Source organism: Belonocnema kinseyi, chromosome 6 (genome assembly GCF_010883055.1).
Source record: "Belonocnema kinseyi isolate 2016_QV_RU_SX_M_011 chromosome 6, B_treatae_v1, whole genome shotgun sequence".
NCBI classification, from domain to species: domain Eukaryota; kingdom Metazoa; phylum Arthropoda; class Insecta; order Hymenoptera; family Cynipidae; genus Belonocnema; species Belonocnema kinseyi.
This window is the reverse complement of record NC_046662.1, coordinates 41,942,394-41,965,548: the sequence shown is the minus strand read 5'-3', so window position 1 is coordinate 41,965,548 and position 23,155 is coordinate 41,942,394. Positions and strand designations below refer to the sequence as shown.

Sequence of the window (23,155 nt, the reverse complement as noted above, 5' to 3'; positions counted from 1 at the left end):
AAGAGATTGCTGTAAACTTCTGAGCAAATCTAGAGCTATTCTAAAAATTTTCAAATCCATTTTACTGGGGAAAGAACACCACTCGACAGTCAGAAAATGATAGGAACTTTACTTTTAGGCCTGGAATTTTTTTAATTTTTGGATTTAGCATAATTTAATGTGTATACGATTCTTGATTAAATAACACCGTTTCTTTTGCCCCAAGCATATTTTATCTAAATCTGGCAGTACCGTTTCCAATTAATTCAAGGATATCAGAGTACTCTTTAGAAAGATAATCTTTTAATCAGAAAAATTGCATCAAGGGCGATGAGGTTATTTCATTCTGAGATGAAATGAATTTTACGATCGCCTTTTATCGCGTCTGGGGTCTTCTTTTCAATTTGATGTTTTTTAATCGATATCGATATCCCGGGGGTTCATCGAGGTCAATTTATCCTCGGAGCCAAGGTAACCGGTGGCGTTCGTGGATATGTGTTTATTATTTATGAGCAACGCCTCTCCAGCCTCTCAAGTGAGTGGACCAGCTCAGTGTCTACCGGTAGGCAGAGGAGGCAAGTGGATAACGTATTACGTCTTCATATTTTTCCATGCGCTCGGTAATTAAAGGTACCCCCGCCGAGGCTCTTGATGATTTATTTTCCGACAACGTCACGATAAGATGAAATCTCCTGATAAGGATGCCCCTTTGTATCCTGAAGATCAACCGGGCCCGGTATTATTCGACTTCTGGCCGCCGGCAACCGCAACTAAGAGCATGGGTACTATTCATGTATCATGATTCTTACAGTCAAACAATATCTCGAAAATTATATGTCTAAAGTCCATTTCGACGGGCACGTTCATTTCTAGAGGCTTTGGATAATTGGATAAAATTAGAGATTAAAAGTTAGAAATTAGAAGCTTTTAGCCGGGTTAACACCTTCCTATCCAGATTTGGGAGATAGAACCTTGTCATTTAGAAGGGTCGATTTATTTCAATTTAGAATAATAAATCCAATAAGATCAGTCAAAACCAAAAATTGGTTCCAGTTAGACTTGAAGAGGGATATTCATTTACTATTGAAAAGATAAATCCAAAATCAGGCTAATCTTTTCCCATATAGACCTGGTAAACAGTGTAACAACATACAAGGTGTCTACGTCTGGTACTTCCCTGCAATGCTCTTCTATTCGGACGTGGAGATCGAAGGTAAAGAGAGACGTAGAGACGATAGTAGGACAGTGAGCGACGGGCTTGGACGTGGGTCTCCTGACTAAGTTCTGTCGTTTCCTCTTCTCAGCGATCAGGGGCAGAGTCTGGAATTCAATGGATATACCCCATTCCCTCTTTCCTGGCAAGACCATCCAAATATGGTACGAGAGACTCGTCCTGTGGAGGAACCATAATCGGTAGTCTAAGCACGAAGGACACCATAATCCTTTATTTCCTCACGCCAATTACTTTAGGTTAAGAGAGTTAGCGACGATTGTTCCAAACCTGCTTCTTCGTTTTGCACTAATGACACACGGTGAATATTGTAAATACAATTATTGGATGCCCAGCAGGTGCACTTTCTACTGTAAAGAGACCGAAAATAATTAAAAGTAGTTTCAATGTAAAAATATCCATGTATACCAAAGTAACAGAAAGAATTTGCTAATGCTTTTGGAATTGATGTTATGGTACTGTTAGTTTTTATTGAAAGAAATAGTGTAGTTTGTAACACTTTTGACAGTTCAGTGGTCTCCTGGTGTGCGCGGAAGACGTTCAACGCTAGCCAGAACTAAACTAATGCTCCTATTAACGCAACTAATGGGTACATGTTCAACACCTCAGGCTCGTTTTCTAGACCATAGAAAGATCGTTGCGGCTATGTGAAATTTTTATAGCAGTTGATTATTTGAATGGCTACTGGTTATGAAACAAATGTGCCACAAGGGTTTACTTTGCATTTGAGATCAGTGATGAATGATGAGAATTAATGATGAAAAATGCTCGATCGAAGAAATCGAATGACAACTATGGTCCTAGTTTCCACATTTCCATTTTTTTACGCTGATAAATATAGTAAGAATAAGGTGAAAATAATTTAAACTCGCTCTAAATTAGTTAAACAGTTTCAAAAATGCAGAAGCCGAGAGGCCGCTCATTTTATAATTTTGGACTCAATTTGTTGCGAAATCTGCAACCTGGAATTATGTTGGAATTTTCAGAAGCTTCTTTGGCGTCTTGGATCGACAGGTTCGGCAGTGCCAAAGTAGTCAGCCACGACCCGCGACTCCTACTTCTGCACCTTCTTCTCCTCCTGCGTGTGCATGACGACCACCACCACTAGTGACCGCTACCACCTTCCACCACCTTCTCCGGGCTCCTCCACAGAACCTCGCCATGTGACTGATTCCCCTTCTCCGCAGGTTGACGAGTCGAGGGCCTGCCTACCTGCCGCCCGCTGCCCCGCTCCCATTACAACGCGGACTCTCGCGGCAGGTGCACCAACCTAAGTGCCACTCCGCTTACCTGAATCCGTGAGAACAGAGCCTATTCCGCTTCGGTCCGCTTTGTGACGTTTGAGTCTGATCGTGACGTGAACTCAGCCGGGAATCAGAGTGCAAACGTGACCGCTGTGAACTCGATTCCAAATCTCATCAGCTACGTGACACACCTGTTCGTCTCCGACACCGCACGTACGACCCGCGTGATTACCTCGTGACATTGCGAGGAAGGCACCTGGCTTGTCGAGCGAACACTATCCCGAGATATACAACTAATCTTTAGTAAACAACTACAATTTTTCAACATAAGTGAAATACATCTAGTGTGTGATTGTGCGGGATTTCACGTGATGTTTACAAATCATCAGGAATCGTGTTAAAGGTTAGCGAAAGAAGACACAACAGGTGTTGAAGAACTAATTAAAAGTGCCATCCGCAAACAATGAGAGCATCGATTATTTGAATGTCGTGCTTTATCAGCTCGCGAGTTTGCAAACATCATTTGCTTATCGGTCGAGGTATCTTAGCCTCCTGAATCGTCGTGTCTTGCCACGGCGGAAGCAGACTGTTGCACGTGCAAAGGCGATAAGAGCACTCGTTCAAGGTATCTTTGGAACCACGAGTTACCAGCCTGGTAGTATATCTGGTAGTTCTGAGGTTAATTGATTCCATCGAGTGGTAAGATTGGTCTCACTTCCTAAAGATCAATCCGTACTTATCTTTTACTGGGAGTCACATGACCTTAGGAGTGATAAGAGGATACTGCGAAAGTTGAGTTTGCACAAAAGCGACAGTTGTCCCTGTGGATTCGTGAAAGAAATTAAGACCCTTGGTGTTATTCTTCGGTCGAGAGAGTTATACTCTCACGTCGACGAAGCACATTTTCTTCGCCTTCCTGGTACCCTTTGACTTGACATCCTGGACATTTTAACTGCAACGGCAAGACGAACGGAGTGGAGATGTCCGAGGGTCGCTGAAAGAATGAGGGAGCTGGACACCGAGAGCCCCGTCGTCTGGCCGGCTTGGTGTTACTCTGGTGAGTCGAGCTTAGCTGAGTGTTGTTTTCTGAAGAAGGAATTTCGTTACTTGGTAGAGCGGATCGAGCAAATTAGAATTTTGTTGAGATTGTTTGGTCACAGAGAACAGTGGTCACTGGTTAGCCAACATGTCATTAAAATAGATTAATGACATCTGTGAGTTTTTAAATTTATACTGTTGTGAAATGTGGGATAGCAAGTAAAATTACAGAAATTAGACTTTGGGGAAAGAACAGCGTGCGAGAAGGACAAAAATTTACATTAAAAAGTAAAATAATTGTAGTTCAGGAATGTTTTTTTTAATATAAAAGAAAAAGAAATGAAAAGTGAGATTTAAATTAGAAAAATTAAACATGCTTGAAAACATGATAACGTGTTTATCTATCGCGAGTTACATAATGCACATATGACATTTCAAATTTTCAAAACTTTGTTTGTCGTTTCAAAATATGTTTTACAATGTAGTGTATGAACCTATATTTAATATATCTCGTAACAAACAATCAAATAATTATCTTACTAACAATTTATTTCAATTAGTCATCTTTTTATTCTCTGGTTTGATTTGTAATTTTTTTTTCCCCCGGGTGTCCGAAATCCAAATTTGTCTAATTTCAGTAACTTTTATAAACTATATAAAGAATATACTGTGATTAATTTCCAAGATTTTTTCTGTACCAATAAGAAGCGGACAGATTTTATGACTTTACACTTTCTTTAATCATATTTGCTTCAAACCTAAATTTCAATTTACGGTTTAAAAATTTCCTTGAAATACTATTAATAAATCATTTTTAATATGTACTTAATTGGACTTAGATTAAATTGATTAATATTTATTAAATTCGTGTGTTTTTTAAGTTTTGAAAACCGTTTAGTGCTCGAAACATCTTACTCAGCATCTTTCGAATAAATTAAAAAATTGACAGTTATAATGTTAGCAAGTTGAAATCAAGTTTAATTTAGAAATTTTAATCACTCTTCAGCATTATTAAAAAATCAATGATGTGACTATCTCCATAAATGAAATTTAATGATAGATAAACTTCATAGTTCTTTGCTATCTTTATTTTCACTGAAAGTCTACATTCTAAACATATGAATTATTTCACTTGAATTGATTTTATTAAACGATTTTATATCCGTTTCATTCATTATTGATTGCAAATTATTCAGTTTGATTAGTAATATTTATACAGATTGGATTTTTTTAAATCTTCATATTCTAAATCGGAACTGGTGTAGATTAATGGATCTGTCCAGAAGTGGAAACAATTTATTTTTAAGTTTTAACATTTTGAATTGAGTGATGATTTCGTTACACCCGTTCCTCTTTGTTAGTTTTTTCAAATTGTAAAATTTATATTACCTTTTCCAAATCCTATTTCCACCTCGTTTTCCAAAATTGAAAATAAGAATTAAATTGACCTTTAAGCTTCATATCCTTACCATTGAGATAACTTTGTATTATTGAGACAAATAATTCTAATGAATAATAGTATGAATGAATAAAACTGATAAATAATAATAGAGAAATTGAAATCCTGTCAAAAGGTGTCATAAAATTATAAGACTAATCTTTGGACTCAAATTTTTATTTGATGAAATACTCAATCATTTTAATATTGCCGACAAGTTTTTCGTTGATTTAAATATCCTACATATGGCATACATTATAAATGTGCCTTTTAGCTTCAATAAAAGTTAAATCGAAAGTGTTCTAATTCCCCGATGAAATCCACTACTCTCATGAATAATTAGAGGTGCCCATGTAAAATCTTCAGGTGTTCCAAGTACTAGAGTTTCCTCTCGGGATAATCGAATTTATCGATAGGAAAATGGCGGGAAAGTGGTGCTCATAAATATTCCGTAGATATTCTCACTCGCCTTGGTTTCTTATCAGTTCCGATAGCTCAGAAAGCGCGTTTCGAGCTACCTTCATTACTTTGTCCTCTCATCGGAATGGCCTGTGAGTGGTCTTCTGTAACTCGAAAAGAAGGGTCCTTCTCCGGGAAACGATTCAGAGGCTCTAATTGTGGTGCTCGATTTTGACAATTAGGAGCCGGTAGCAGGGAAAGAGCCACTTAACCTGTTGTGAGTTTCAGCCGCGTTATCTCGCTTAATCGGCCCGCGTTATTTGTCGGTTTCTTCCAATTAAGAAACGATCGGCAGCATTTTGCACGAAACCCTCCTTTGAACTTCTTTGATGCTCACGAGACTTTCTAACTCGCCTCTTTAATACTTGTCTTCCTAATCAGTCAATTCAAAGAAAACGGATAGCCTGGTGAGAAAATATAATTCGGAATCGTCTGTTTCTTTCTGCCATGCCTTTTTATATTCCAGAGTTTTTCTGAACGTCTGTCTCGTTAAAATTCCTTGATTTCGTAATTTCACAGTTGAGACTCTATCTAAATATCACTCACCTGTCCAAAGTTTTTTTCATGTTACGCATGAGGGATGAAACGAAGATCTCTTCTAGGTAGAAAATCACCACGTGTTGATTATCAGAAGCCATCTGCAGGATGGCTCGTGTTGCAGCCTAGCAAAAACATTAATAACGTCCTCCTAAACGACATCTGACCCTCGTTCTTAATACAGTCGTAAATCGACTTTACGGTTCCTTTCGCGCATGCGATTCCAATGGTGTTGTACTAACTGAGCTTGCCGCCAAGCGGAATCAAGATGTTAGCAAAACCTTTAATGACACACCACTGATGACTCTCAAATCTCGTCATATCTCTTAGAATGAAAAAATGCACAAAATTATGATTCGGTGACAGGAATGGTCCTTGGTGCGCTGAGTAAAGTTCTGGGATAATCGTAAGGTAATGACAAAACTAATCCCGTAACAAATGTCTTTCCAGATGGATTTTCTACTGACCACTTTAAAGGATTAACTGCCTAAATAGATTTAATTTCATGCATCCCATCTGTTGCCTACTCATGAATAATGGCATGATTTAAAAATATGAATATTTTTTGAATATATTAGATAATCCTGAAATATGCTTTTATTTGTAACGGTACAGTTTCGAATAGTCTAACGGTCTCGTAAAAAAGATATATCTACTTACTATGTCAATTTGTAGCCGATGATACATTCGTAGAGAAGCGTCTAAAAAATATTTTGGTTGCTTTAAGTACAGGTGTTATAAAACGTTTGATTCTGGAAATACTGGTAGTTACTTTACGATTGCAATCACGTAGTTTCTTTGTGAGTCGTGTTTTCCGAGTATCCACCCTTCCGGATGTAAATCTCCTGTGGTGCTTCGAAGGACGACGTAGGATCACGTTCCTCGTCGACCTTCGCCTCTTGCGATGTCTCGCGTTGTCCTCGGGTTGTTCGATTACCTTCTTGGAGTTAAATATTGGCTGTCGCTCAAACCAAGCCGCGGCTCCATCTTTTACCGGTCCCACGGTACATTCGCGATTGACTTATTTATGGACCACAAAGTAAACCTGGCTACCTATCGATTCCCGATCCTCTTCGTGCTACCAAGAACCTCATTGAATAGGACGACCAGTCAGGTTCGTTTCCATTGTTTCTGACAACCGGCGACCGACGTACCGCGACGAAAGTTCAGTAATCTTGAACAACTCAAGTAATCCATCTGCTAGTCCAGCATGAGCTTTTTCGTTCTTCAAAGTTTCATCTTGTATACACTTAGTGTAATTTTTTGAACGAAAAAAAAATGTGAATAGTAAATATCGCAAACCTAAATGTCCGCTTCTTATTATCATCTTGAAGCTCTTTACTGAAATGGATCTTATTTTTTAGTGCAGTTATCAAAGAGAGATATGATAACTGAAAGCAAACACTCTGCGTCATTTATTCATTTTTATCCTCTTGAAATATAAATATCTGAAGTTATTGTTCAAAGATTAATTAATCCTTCATTCAGAGTAAAAAACTATAATTATTCAATTTCACAGAAAATATTCAGGTGAAATCGTTTGTTTCAAAAGTTCTCATTGTGATTATTTTTCTTCTGACATTTGCCTTGTATATTCGATCACCCAGGGATCGAGACCAATATAGCTCTGGTGGTTTGTGGTTTTTCATACGTGCAAGCTGTTTCTGTCGAAGACGAATGGATTTCAGTCTGAATGCCTCCACGAATCATGGCTTTTGTTCCGATCTCATCCAGTGGTCATAGGTCTACCACTTTTTCTCCCTTTCTTTTACTTTTCTCTTATTTCTCCTTCTATCCTTTCATATAAGAAAATACCATTAAGAATCCTCTCCAGGTAATCTTGAGATACTCTAATTCCATCATAATAATTCAAACGATTTCAATCGAAGTTCAGAGAATAAAGTATAATAATCTCTGGAAAATTTTTTTTTCGTCTATACAATTCTAAGTATAATATTGAAGAAAGGGCAATAATCAAGAATTATCAGTAGATGTTTAGTTTTTTGATCTACTGATCTCTAAAGTAGGTGCAAGGGTCACGGCATTGGTTATGCAATGATACGCTAATGTTTATCAGTTTTTATTTTCACAAAATTAAGAATTTCAGGCATGAAATTGAATGGAAGATTAAATTTTCAACAATATGTTTTTTATTGTCAATAATGCAAACTCTTCAAGAAAGAGATCGACTGTCGAATTTCTTAGCAATATCTATCATAGTCGTAACTTCTCTTAACTTGTCCAGCATCTTGGCACGGTGATTAAGCTATAGTTTTCAAATGTTTTTATAAGTCTACTATCCTAATAACAAATTTGGACAGGAGAATTTTTTTTAAATTTTGAATAGTCAAATATTTGTTTTAACCTAAAGAGGTTCCACATAGAACAGCGAAAGCTACTTTAAAAATCAAAAAAACGAAACATCTGTGGATATCCCTATTCATTGACCAAAAATCAACCCCAGCCATTGTAATAACCCATTTTCTGGGAATAGTTCAATAGGTTCTTATTATTGACATTCTGCTGATAACTTAACTCCACGAAATCTAGACAAATGACTTTATGGATGGTAAATAAAAACCAGAATCTGGTGAATCAAGCGCGAGTCTACGTTTCCATCTTTTCTTGACAAGTTAAAATGAACTTACCTTCAAAGCAATCACTTGATTTTCTATAAGGAGTTGAGTGGATCAGAAACTGTCATCGCTTATTTTTTTCGCACGTACACTGAATCGCTGTCAAGTACTTTTAGATAAAAACGAAGACGAGTACGTTTTACCTCTACCTGGATAAAGTCAAGTGGAGTGGTGTATGGTTGGTAGGATTTCGCACCTCGCCGTCGAGACAGATGACAACCACAGTCGTTAATCGCTTAAAGCTTAAAGGACGTTTCCATGGCGCAAATCGCCCGAGTCACGTCGCTTAATTGCTAGCTGCTGACTTCGAGTAGAGAGCGACGCTTGTCGCGTGATTGCTCCAGGTTTGGCGAGGAAATTCTCCCGACTTGAAATCTTCAATGGAACGAAAAATGACCATCCATTTGCAAAGTTATTCGCTCCCTGGGACTAGAAAACAAATTGGCCACTTGACAAGCTCCTGGGTCTTGGCACAAGTGTGTCTTCTGCCTGATGAAATCTCGCGAGAATTTTTCGGCAAGCGATGGAAATTAACGATCTGTCTGGTTGTCAGTTACCAACTTGATTAGGTTTCATTTCTTCAGCGAGTTAGAAGGGTCTGGATTATTTTACACTAGAGAGTTGTATCCTGCAAAATCAAGATACTTCAAATCATATTTATTCCCCTTGGGCACTTGGAAATGTTTCTCTCATTTAATCATCTAGGTTCAGCAACACATTTGATAGGGTCGATGAATCAGATCTAATACTTTTCACTGGCTTCAGTTATAAAGCAAACAGTCAAGTCCTCTATCCCGTTTCCTTCCATTTTTCTCGAAATCACAAAACTTAATTTATATACTTTTATGTTGATAACATTTAATATATGGTTACATTTTTCTTCTTAAAAAAAAGTGATGTTACGATATGTGTCGAAAATCTCAAAATCCTTGTTGTGAAAAACCTGATAGGCTTTGCATTAATTGCAGAAATTAAATTAAATTAATTTAATTAAATTAATAAATTAAAATAATAAATAATCCTTTTGAAGGATGTCCTGGGTGCTGAGTGAAGTTAAAAATTCTTTAATCTTTAACTGTATTCATAAAATTAATAAACAACAGTTTATTGATTATAGCAACAAATTCGAGAAGAGAAATCCAAGCCTAAATTGAAATTTAATTTGCAAAAACTCATTTATTTCGTGAAAGGTTCTTTATTTATTACATATGTAACTCTGTTTATGTAGTCATGTTTGAATTAAAATATGCAAATAACTAGATTTTAATAAGAAAAGTCTCATAAAACCTTATACAAATTACAAAATATTTGTGTTTTTCAAATACACTTACGAGGTTAAATTAAAACTTTCAAAGCAGCTAATAAATTATTGAAAAAATTATAAATATTTGACTCTAGTGCTTTTCGCTGAATATGCAAAAAAAGGAACTTAAAAATTAAAAAAGATTACTTCCTGAAATAGAAATACAAATTTTCAAAAATAAAAAAGTTTAATTTCCAACGAAATAAATTATTTTTCTACAAAAATAGTTGAATTGGTAAACAAAAAGACAAGTTCTTCCACAAAACAGTTTAATTTTCGACCGAAGATATGATTTTTGAAACAAAAATGTTTAATTTTCAAAAAAATAGTAGAATTTTTAACCGAGAGATATACTATTCTAATGCAAAGATATAGATGTAGACTTTTCCGCGAAAAAAATTAGCTTTAAAAAAAAAGTAGCTGGATTTTTCTATTGGGTCATGTCCTACGATAAAAAAACTTTTTTTTTTAAGTTGAAAATTTAGATGAAAAATTATTATTTTAGCACTAGTTTTTATAATTAAATTCTTTCCTCCGATCGCTTCTTAGTACTTTGTAAAAAGTGGTAGAATATCAATAAATAATTCATGCTTTTTTTTGGGGGGGCTGAAAAATCCCGAAAAATAAAATTCCTAAATTAGAAAACTCTCAAATAATAAAATTCCCTACTGTGATTTATTATAAGATAAGCGTTAGTGTCGCCCTTATTTTTCCTTTTTCGGATTTCTCTGCTCTGAGCTTTCAGTTTTTTTCCATTCCAAAAAAAATATCTCAAAATTTGAGCAAAGTTGGTTAATATTTAGGAGGAGCAAAGATCATGAAATTTCCCATTGATTCACCAACTTTGAATTTAACGTAAAATCGGTTTATTAACGCTTTTTAAAATAAAAAAACTAAATAATCATTAATAGGTAATTTAATAATACCCAGTCATTTGTTAACTAATATTTAACTGTTGAAATAATATTATTTAAATATTTGCTTTTTCAGTTGACTCGTGCAATGAACATGTTTTCTAGCCTCTATGAGTTATTTAATCAATGATAACAATAAATCAATTTGTTTCAATAGTTTTATAATTATTAAAATAATACCTACATTTTCGACAAATTTTTATATTTGTAAGTATTAATTTGTTTATTATGAACACTTGTAGATGTTTAAACAAATTAAAATTTTGTGAACAATTTTTTTGTTTACATATTTTATTTGTGCTATTTATTGGTAGATTGAAATATTTTTATGTTTTAATTTATTTTTACGAATACTCTTAAATGTTTAACTCAATGAAAATTGTTAAAAAAATTTTGTTTTGTTTTACTGATTTGATATTTATTATTATTTTTTATTATTATGTTATTTTTTAGGAGTTATGTGCTTGTTTTTCAGGGATGCTATTAATTTATAATTACTAGAACAAATACGTATTATTTAAATAATTGTCAAATTATTTAAACAAATTATTTTATTTTTATCATTTATCAAATAACTCGTGAAGTCTAGAAAATACGTCCATTTTGTGAGTTAACTGAAAAAAAGTAAATATGAAACAAATGAAAATTATTTAAATAACTGAATATTAGTTAAGAAATGACTGGGTATTCTTAAATTACCGATTAATAATAATTCATTTTTTTAACTTTTAAAAAGCGTCAATAAACCGCAAAATTACAAGAAACTCAAATTTGTCACTTATGGGGTTTTCTTTGGGGACCCACAAGGAAGGATTAAAATTATCTAACCTGAAGCCTTATGATTGATTCTTATTCTCTGACTTTGGAATTATTTGTAACATATTATTGCGTTTAAATATTAGATTTACAAAAAGCTGACTTCTTAAAAATTTTAAATCAATCGGAAAATTTATGGTCTTTATGTTAGCCCTAAATATAAACCGATTTTGCAAAAATTTAAAGATTTTTCTGAACATTCGAAAAAAAACGGAGGGGGGAGGGGGGTGAAAGCAGAAAAATTCAAGAAAAAAACTCCACCAAGTCCTGATAAGAACCACTCTAATGAGCATTGATGAGCGTCAATGATGAGCAGAATCCAATTTTAAAGTTACCGTAAGAGGCAAATGATATTTTTTTAACTCTCTCACTTTGTCATAATCTTTTGTATTACTAGTATTTAATGTTCTTCTAAGAATTTCAATTTCAAGTTGACACTCTTTAAAACTAAAAGAATCTTTTATGGACAATAAACGCAGGAATGATTTACGTACCTTTTGGTCCCTTAAGCGCAAGAACGGCTGAAGCTTTTATCGAGACTAGAAGATTAATTTATCGCCGCAAAACTGGCGGGACGAGTCAATATCTGTGAAGCTAGGCTGGCTAAAAGTCGTTATCTGTTTCTTTTTTTTTTTTGCCACACGCGAACGTTGATTCTCTGACGACAGAATGATAGTAAGTGACATTTCGGCCGATACTTATGGTTGAGTGACCTTTGCCTCTAGAAGGTATAGGAAACTGAATATACGGTATGTAAATCTTGGGTTCGCGATCTACGACACCCGTATAGATATAAAGACGTAGAGACTATTCGGAGGTTGTCGCAGTTTCCAATGAAAATGCAAATAACCTTATCCTTCATCAGGATGTTGTTGTTTATGATGATATCATTGTCATCTCGTTCATTTCACACAAGGAAAAGGACAGCAATGCCGAAGTAATGCTTTATTCGTGACTTTGTGTTGTGACACTTAATTGTATATTCTTATCTTAGAGAAGCGAGGAAATTGAAGGCCTACGCAAAATCGTGATCTTTGACCTTCTCCGCTGGAAATTAATTGCTGGTAAATCAGACGAAGTTGAGATAAATGAAAAAGAGTGGGTGAACTGATAAATAGCTTATTAGAAATTATTTAAGGTATTTCAAGTTTGTTTGATTGAATTATGCAGAGACCAGTCACTTTTTATTTTATAATTGATTTAGAGTAACAGTAATGAAGCGACCCTTTAAGAATCATTGACTTTTAGAATATTCCTAGGAATAATCAACGAATTTGTAAGTGGCTAGCGATGGATCACTGACATTATGAGTACTTGGACTTTGAGTGGCTCGTTTGTATGGCAGGTCTGATGTAGATTCTGCCGCTTAGGCATGACGTTCTTTAAGAAGCACCTGTTGAATATCAAAAATTTTCTCTTCTTTTATTATTATTATTAAAAAACATTTCAGCGTTGAAATGTTGTCACAGGCTTATACTGCCCAACATGTCGAAGGCATTTTTGGTTAGAGTTGCATTTTTTATTTGATCATTTTTGCACGGGGCTGTCCCGGTATATATCATCAGTCACGGAAGCATTTTTATAATGCACTCAAGTGATCTGACGAGAGCAGTCTGCCCAGACATATTGAACAAAAAGCCTGGTTTTTACCCCATCATTGACGGACTGGGTTGCAGTCAAGTACACGATGGGGGGACCTACAGCTTAAAGTGGGTTCCGAACCACCAGAACCTTGGTAAAGGTGCATTGAAAAATTTCTAGAAGTACCGGCTCAGAGATCGAACCCCGGACCTCTGAGGTGAAGTCCGTGTGTCTAACCAACTGAGCCACCAAGGCTCTTATTATTATTATTATTTTGCCACCTTTTGCAAATTTTTCTATGGTCAAATCTAGGTTTTTATAAAACTCGAAGACCATAGAAATTGATATCTGTTTGGAAAAAGTGATGAATTTTTGTTTATTGATGACTATTTTAAAGGCTTAATTATTTTAGAAAACCAACATTCATGTGAAAAAACGAACAGAACTGAAAGTTGTAAAAAAAATTTAATCACACAAAAATATACAATTTGAAATGTGTTCGATTTGAGATTCATAAAAATTATGACGATTCCAATCTAAAACGACACAATGTTGAGAACTTAAAATTTAAAGAGATTGAATTTTCCGAATTGTAATTTACTAGTCTTTTTGGTTTTCGTTCCTCAATTCCGAACGTAGAAGTTGGTTAAAGACAACCAAATAGTTAAACTTTCAAGCAAACGTTAAAAATTATTAAAAATATCGAATCATTTTCCATTAATGTTTTAATTTTCAACAAAATGAAAAAATTTTTCTAAAGAAATAAATGTTTAATTAGAAAATATGCATTTTGAACCACAAATGTACTTTTTAATCAAATAGTTGAATTAATTTTCATCCAAAATAAAACGCGTCAACGAAAGTGTTCAATTATCAAACAACAAAATGAATTTTTAACAAATTATTTAATTTTCAACCAAGTATCTGAATTCGGAACGAAAAATATGAATTCACAATTAAAAATGTAATAGTTAAAATGTCAACGAAAAATGATAAATTTTCAGACAAAAATGGATTAGTTAAATTATCAGTAAGAAAAAATTAATTTTCAACTAAAAGAACTAATATTCAAGAAAAAAGTTAATTTTTTAATTAAAAACGTTCAATTTTACAAGAAAATATAACAGTTAAGTTTTCGATTAAAGAACTGATTTTCCAAAACAAATAAAAAAAAACTTTGAACAGAATTGGTCAATCTTCAATCAATGAAATGAATTTTGAAGAAGGCAATTCAACATTTAACCAAGTGTTTATACCTTCATTTAAAAAAAAAATTTTATGCAAAATTTAATAGTTTAATTGGCCTCTAAAAGTAATCAATTTCCAAGAGAAAAAAATTGATTAGTTAAATTTTAAGGTGAGGAAATTATTCTGGAAACTATAAAACAAGAATTTTAAAGAAAATAGTGAATTTTAATTTTAACCCTAGTTCCCTAAAAAAAACTGAAAAGGGTACATTTTCAGCTAAGTTTAAATTTTTACTCCACAAACCCGCTACCTAAAGTCTTTTTTTTTCAAAAATTGAACCACTTGGTTATAACTTGAAATTTATTTTCTGGTATAAGATTCAAGTATTTTGTTGAAAATTTGCCACTTTGGTTTAATTCCAGATTTTTATATTTTTATTTGAAAGATTTCTTGGTTTAAAACATATCCTCACTTCTTTGCGATGCTTTTTAATTGATCAGTCTAACGATGAAAATTTACGATTCTACAAAAAAAGGAAAGATCATTAAAGCTAAAAACCGAGCCTTCTACTCATCGTGCTCATCTACATGTAAACAAAAACTTGGGCGTCCAATTAGGCAACGGGAAACAGCAGAAAAAGTAGCAAGGTTAACGCCTTACTCATGCGACTTAATTTAGCACTCGCCACCAAAAATTCATATTTTTTGGTTGAAATTCGGTTTTGAATTGAAAATTATTTTATGGGGAGTCTCATAGAAATTCTTAAGAAATATTTTTAGTCTGATGGATATCTCTACGAAGTCTTCATGATTACGCTGACTTTCTGCTTTCTGCGTGAACAGCCCCTTATCCTCACTTTATTGCGCAACATTTCGTAAGATCCTTCTAACGGTGAAAATTGATGTCTATAAAATAGACAAGTAAGGAAAGGACATTGGAATTAAAACCCAAGCCTTTCACTCATCTTGCCCATGTACTTGTTAACAAAAACTAGGGCTTCTAATTAAGCAAAGGAAAACGGTAGAAAAAGTAGCGAGGCCCTTACGCGCGCGACTTAATTTAGCAGTCGCCACGAAGTCATATTTTTTTTTGAAAATTCCATTAGTTAGTCTCAGTTGTCTCAGACAGAAGAACTCTTTCTCCAGCTTGTCGCACGCACCAGTACCATTTGCTTAATGCACGACTGACTTATCTTTTCGAGGGAGTCTCATAGAAAGTCACAAGAAATCTGACTAGTCCCAGGGAGGTGTCTGTGAAGTCTTCGTTATTTCGGTAGTAAGTGCAAGCCAGAAAAGTTCGCTAAAAATAAAAACCGAGCCTTCCACTCATCTTGCTCATCTACTTACCGCGCGACGAACTTTTCGAAGGCGTCTCATAAGAAGTCGCACGAAATCTGGTTAATCCAGTAGAGGTCTCTACGAGGTCCTCGTTATTCTAGAGGCAATCATTGTTAGCCTGACTTCCTGATTTCTGAATAACCAGCCCCTCGTTCTTACTTTATTGCGCAACATTTCATTAAATACTTTCAACGGGAAGAATTGATGGCCCTGCAAAATAGGCAAGCAAGGTAAGGTCGCCGAAATTAAAAACCGAGCCTTCTACTCATCTTGCTCATCGACGTGTAAATAAAAACGTGGGCGACCAATCAGGCAACGGAAAACGGTAGAAAAAGTAGCAAGGCTGGCGCCTTACTCGCGCGACTTAATTTAGCACTCGCCACGTGAAAACGTTGAGCCGTTAACTATAGAAATGCCGTAAACGAGTTGGGATAAAACCTCGTGTTTATGTGAAGGCGTTGCCTGGGCGAGAAGAGGAGATCCACCTTTTGATAGAGACATGTTTTCAGGTATTACCCTGGCCCTTGGACAGGTACGGGCTCTTAGCAAGGCGTTACGACCACATCGGAACTCACGGCCGCTTTTAATCGCGGATAACATCACGCTCGTATAATCGGAATCGTCTGCTAGCTTCTTCGATTTCGTAAAACCGCTCCTCGTACTGATAGCGACGCACGTAAGTGCACTTTTTTCTCATTTCCGGCGCAGAGTCATGTCATCATTTTCAAGCCGAATGACGTCTTTATTGCTTAAGGCTTGTGGACATTGGGCTGCATTCAAACCTTGATACTTGTGTGAATGGCACACCTCGTAAAAGCATCATCTCATTTTGCAAAACTAACTCACTAAAATCTCAGACATTACGGTGTTTATTTTAAGACTTGTAAATTACCTGCATTCGTCCGCAGTTAATTGTTTAAGCAGAGATGTTTATGAATGTTCACTTTTTTTCAATCATCTTTAATGTACCCTTTTTTCTTATCAGATATTCAGGGACTACAGTCCGGTCCCTTTTTTCTCCTTTGAATTTGAAAAATTTTCAATTTTTCTCTTTTCTAATTTTTTTTCAGGGTGGCTTTTTGTTTTTTAAAAATCATAAAACAGAACTACGAACTTGCAGTAAACAAAATGCTTTGAATAGATTCTTTTTAAATTTTGCATGATACCAATTTCAAATATTTTCTATTCTATTTATTTGCTCATTTTTGAGATTTCAAACAAATAATCGAGAGTGAACTATAGGATTTTAAACAAAATAGAAGAATCTTTAACCAAAAAGTTGACTTTTCTACAAAAAACTGAATTTTTAAATCAAGGATAATAATTTTCGACGATCAATTTGTAGTTTTCACCAACTGATGAAATTTTAACTAAAATGATGAATCTTCAATAAAAAAAATCCATTTTTAATCAATTAGTTCAGGTTTAAAACAAGTAGTTGATTATTAAACTAAAAAAGATGAATTTTCAATGGAACACATAACAGTTGATATTTTAACTAGAAAGATTTCAATTTTAAATAAAATATAATTCATACATAAAAATAGTACATTACAACAAAAAAGTTCATTTCCAATCAAATGGTGGAATTTCAAATCCAAAAATTTAAATGATCAACAATACAGTTAAATTTTCAACTGAAAATTATAACTTTTCGATAAAAATGTTGAATTTTAAGCAAAAGAATGAAGGTTTCAACCAAATAATAAAATGTTAAATCAAAAGACGATGAATTCTTTACGAAAAATGTGGTAATTGCTATTTCAACTAAAATGATAAATCTTTATACATAAAAGTGTATTATTATTAAATTAGTTCAAATGTTAACTACCTAAATAAATTTTCATGCAAAAAGAAATAATTCTTTATAAAAAATGTAGTAGTTGCTATTTTTAGCTAAGATAGATAAATTTATATATTTTGTTTTTATATTTTATATTTATATAAATTTATATATTTATATAAAATTTAGATAAACCTATATAAATTTTCATGCAAAAATAAATAATTCTTTATAAAAAATGTAGTAGTTGCTATTTTTAGCTAAGAAGATTTTAATTTTAAATTAAAAGCAGTTGAATTCATAAAAAAGTACGAATTTCACGAAAAAAATGGTTGAATTATCAATTAAAAAAATATAAGTTTTAAAGTTAATGTTGCATTATTTTAAAACTCAGAAATTTCTACCAAAAGAGAAACATTTCACTACAAAAAGAAGAATTTTCATCATAGAAGTTAAATTTTCTGCAACAAAATTTTTTTATTCACTAAACAAGAAAAATGTAGACAAAGTTGTTGAATTTTTAACCTGAAATTACGAGTTTTCGATAAAAAATTTCGTTTTAAACAAAACAGTTGAAGTTTGAATTTTTAACCAAATAGTTGGATTTTAAGCCATAATAGATGTCTATTTAACAAAATTGTTGAATTTTCTGCAAAATAATTAACGTTGTTACCAAGTAATACATTTTTAACCAACAAATATCAATTGTTGACAAAAAAATGTTATAGATGATATTTTTACCAAAAAATATTTTTAATTTAAGTAAAAAGCAGTTAAATTTAAGAAAAAATAAAACTTTTTTTACAAAATACGTACATTTTCAACCAAAGAGATGAATTTTTAACTTAATTTATAAATCTTAAACCAGAAAAATGAATTTTTAACAATGCAGTTCAAAATTCAAACAGATTTTTGGATTTTCAGCCATAATTATAAATTTTAAAGAAAAAAGGCAAATTTCCACTAGCTAGTTGAATTTTCCAAGGAAATTAAATTTATAACCAAATAATGAAATGCTTAACAAAAAAGATAAATAAAACGAGGAAAAGAGGGATAAATAAATAAAAATGTTGACTTAATTTTTAAAATTTATAAATATATGATAAAATACGCGATGTATAATTAATTTAGAGTTGACTTTAATAGTCTGTTCATTTGAAAAAAATTTATCTTCCTAATTTTATTATGTTCGTCAATAGTAAAATTTTTATTGTATCTTTTTTGTGCTATACATTTTTTTTAGCTGACATTCAAAAATATTTTGAAAATCGGATAGTTTTCTACTGCCATAAATACTTTAGAAACTGATTAACCAGCATAAAAATCACAAACAGAAAAAGTAGATTTCGAAGATTATTTCTTTTTAGCTTACTTTGAAAAATATTTCGAACAACATGGGGTTTGCTCTGAAAATGATGCATTAGAAAAACTTGACATACTTCTAGTTTTAAAGATAATTAGTAAAAATGTTTTAAAAATTTTGAAGGAAGTTTTAGTAATAAACGTTTTAATAAATAAAAAATAAAAATAAAATTTCAGTCGGCGAGAATCGAACATGCAACCTTCCGGCTATGAATCCGAAGCGCTGCTGCTTGAGCTCCCAGCGGATGGAAATTTTTTTCGGCCAAAGTTTACATAACTTTGGCGAATATTTTCTAATTAATTTTCTGGAAATTATTACCCGGATAATAAGCTTTAATTAAAAAATGATGATCCGAAACTAAAATTCACATTTGGCTGTCTCTCCTTGTTATTAAAAATATTTTAAATAATGAAATTAAGTTTTAATTGTTAAAATGATTACACAGAATTGACCTTTTTAATCACTCTTTTGGATTAGATCCCAATCTCACTAGAAATGGCATCTTGGAGCTGGTTCTGGTCCCGGAAGAGAAGTCGACAGTCACGTCGTTAATAAAGGTACCGGTGAGCGGGCGCCGCTGGACCGCTTCGTCGGAATGGTTCTCTTTAGCCAAAGATACGTGACGTTTATGGCGAATCATGGTACGGTAAAGGAACATACCCGTTCGAGCCTAATGTTTTTCTCTTTTTCTACAGTCTACACCATCTTAACCAATCTTCACCCTCCTTCCTATTCTTTTTTATTTTTATTTCGTTTCGCTAAACGATATTTGGTCACACTCAACACAAATGTTCCTTTTATCACCAGAAAAAATTTCAATTTGGATGGTAAATCAATTTAATGAAAACAAAAATAGGTTTATCTTTTTCCAATAGATGAAAAGTCTATTCGATTCTCCGTTTTTAAAGAATTTCGCTTTATTTTGTTTTCAAGGTACTTCATCTTTTTCTTAGTATCCTCACTTAAATACGAACTGAATTAATACCTGTAGAAAAATTAAACTAGTTATTCCAATTGAAAAGTCTACTATTGTAATTTTGGCACAGAATTCATTAATGAAAATTTTGTTCTTTTGTTGAAAATTAAACTATTTTGTTAAAAAGTTATCTTTTTTGACAGAAAATTTAACAACTTGATTAAAATTTAAATTACTTTGTTAAAAAATCATTTTATTGATTAAAGATTCAACTATTTTTTGGATTTTTAAAAATTAATCTGCTTTGGATTAATAATCAACCGTTTTGTTTGAAAATCCGTATTTTACGATTGCATTCAACATTTTTTATTTTAAATTAAAATTTTTTTGATTGAAATATAATCTATTAAAATTTTTACTGGAATTTTTTTGTTTAATTCAACTGTTTGTTATTTCAAATTAAGTTTTCTTTTGATTGAAATGCCAACTGTTACATTGTTTCAGATTTCATTTTTTTTATCGAAAATTCAACTACTTGGTTAAAATTTGAACCTCATTCATAAAATTCAATTTTTTGGTTAGAGATTGAATTCGCTTATCAAATAATCAATTCTTTGTTTGAAAATTTCATTCTTTCGTTAAAATTCAACTTTTTTGTCAAAAAGTCCAATTTTTTTGAAAATTCAACTACTCGATTGAAAGTTGAATTACAGACTTTATTAAAAATATATTTTGTTAGCTGAAGACTTGAGTATTTTATGAAACATTTTTTTTAATTATTTTTTTTGGTGAGAATTCAACAAATTTGATAAAAATTGGTCTTTTTTTATTAAATTGAACATTTTTTAAATTTTGATTTAAATATTTTTTTATTGAAACCCATCTATTTAAATGTTTGCTGAGAATTCATGTTTTTGTTGAATTCAACTGTCTCTTATTTAAAATTAAAATCTCTTACGTTTGAAATTTCAACTACTACATTTTTCTTTGAGATTTCATTGTTTTCATTGAAAATTCAAACACTTGGTTGAAATGTAAACCTCTTTAATAAAAATTAATTTTTTGCTTAAAGGTTGGACTATTCTGATGAAAATTTATTTCTTCGTTTGAAAATTTAATTCTTTCGTTAAAAATTCAACTATTTGGTTAAAAAGTTATATTTTTTCTCGAAAATTCAACTACTTGGTTGAAAGTTGAACTACACACTTCATTAGAAATATACTTTCTAAGTTTCAGATTTCACTACTATTTTGTTGAACTTCTGCTTTTCATTAATCTTTTTTGGTTTTAGAATTCACCCAATTGTTTGAAAATTCATCTTTTATGGTAGAAGACAAAATTTGGTTTCTTCAAATTTAAGTATTTTTTCATTAAAATATCATTAACTGTTTTTATTTAAAATTTCATTTTTTTGGATTAGATTTTCAAATATCAAATTTTTTCCTGATAATTCATATGTTTTATTAAACATTTAACTACTTTGTTGAAAATTGATATCCATAAAAGAATTATTTTTTTGTTTTGTTTCAAGATTGAACGATTCGATTCAAAATTTATTCCTTTGGTTAAAAATGAATTTTTTTAGCCTGAAAATTTAACTTTCTGACACAAAATTCCACTATTTCGATGAAGCTTTAATTATTTTGTTGAAAATTTAACTATTTTGATAAAAAAATCATTCTCTTTTTTCGTCGAAAATTTAACTTCTTGTTTGATATTGGAACCACTTTGTCAAAAATTTGTTTTATTGTTTGAAGATTCAAATCTTTCTTTGGAGATTCGTCTTTTTTGGTTGAATTCGACATTTAAAAATTTTAAATTGCAATCTTTGGTCGCTAAATTAACTATTTGGTTCAAATTTGAACTAGATTTTTAAAAATTCATTTTATTAGTTAGCGATTTAACTATTTTCTTTGTTAATTTTTTTGTCGAATTCAAAATTTTGTAATTTGAACTAAAAATATTTTTTTGGTTGAATTCAATCGTTTTTATTTAAAATTAAAACTCTTAAATAGAAACATCAACCATCAATTTTTTGTCTGAACTATTTTTTTATTATTTAAAACTATTGCATTTTTGCATGAAATTTTTTTTTTATTTCAACATATTTTTGGTTGAAGATACATATTTTCATGTTAAAATTTCAACTATTTTTGTTAAAAATTTGTCTCTTTTGCTTAAAAGTTTAATTATTTGGTTGTGAATGCAAATATTTGATCTAAAATTAATTTTTTTGTTTTTTTAACATTCAACTATCCAGTGGAAAAATAATATTATTTGATCAAAAATAAACTTTTATGTAGAAAAATTAACTCTTTCATTGAAAATTTGTCTTGTTTGCTATAAAATTAATCTTTCATAATTGAAAAGTTCAAAATTATAAAGAAATAAACACCTAAATAAAAGTAAGCAAATTTTAAAATTATTTTTTCGAAAATGTTTCATTTGAAATTTCTATGCTTTCATATTAAATTCAAGATGGTACCGTGAACTAGGGCTAAATGGACATTTTTGCATTCATAAATGCAGAATTAGGGATATGCCACTTTTCCCACATGTGCCACTTGGCCCCAGTTTTAATATTTTTTAAAATTTATTTCCATGAAAAATTACCCTATTTTCCATCTTCTATAAGAATTATGGTCTGTGGAGTCTGATATTGCACTCTCTGTTTTATTCGTCCTGATGATAAACATTTAAAAAAATAATGAGCCACCAAAAACATGTAAATAAAAAAAGTCCTTTATTTCGAAGTACAGTTACATGACGTGGCTTACAGCCTTTAATTTTAAAGCTGATCGAAAGAGCGTACGAAATATTGATATCTTCTTCGAGCGTCATTCCAATTGCTCAAAGTGATTTCAACCCTGCAATCTACGGTACTGCCATCAGTTGCAGTGCAGATTTAACCGCAAAAGTTTCTTCGTCGTTCGTTGGTCTCGATCGTATGTAATGATCCGTGTGGTTTTCATTGGCGTGAAATACGCGACGTTTACACGCTCACGTTTGCACGTTTACACGCTCGTTTCGGTCTGTCCTGGATAAGGTACGCGTATACGCAAACGACCGCGAAGAAACGGCTTTTCTTTATTTCTTCTTATTTCCTTAAGCGCGATACTATTAGGTCGTTAATTCCAAGTTGAAAAGTCACCCAGTCTCAAGTACAGTTATAAACAACTTGTCTGATCCAAAATTCTACAAATACTCCACTACTCGCAATTGTGAGACCACGTACAAAATTCATATGCAAATAATACTTATCTATCTTGAGAGACAGTTGAAAGAAAAATAAGCAAAGAATAATTTGTGTAGGTACGCGTGATTTGTTTGGACTTGGTAAGATTCATTTATTCAAAATTGTATAACTCCTTCTATACTCTATTCCCCGATCA

At 32.3% G+C, this 23,155-nt stretch overlaps 1 protein-coding gene across 1 annotated transcript in view; it reads left to right on the top strand.

The window, feature by feature from the left end:
• Positions 1-3,456: 3,456 nt before the first annotated feature.
• LOC117174680 overlaps positions 3,457-23,155 on the top strand; it is a 183,023-nt gene continuing 163,324 nt past the window's right edge. Inside the window, exon 1 of the mRNA XM_033363978.1 lies at positions 3,457-3,511. Coding sequence (XP_033219869.1) covers positions 3,457-3,511 — 55 coding nt within the window. The remainder of the gene's footprint in view (positions 3,512-23,155) is intronic.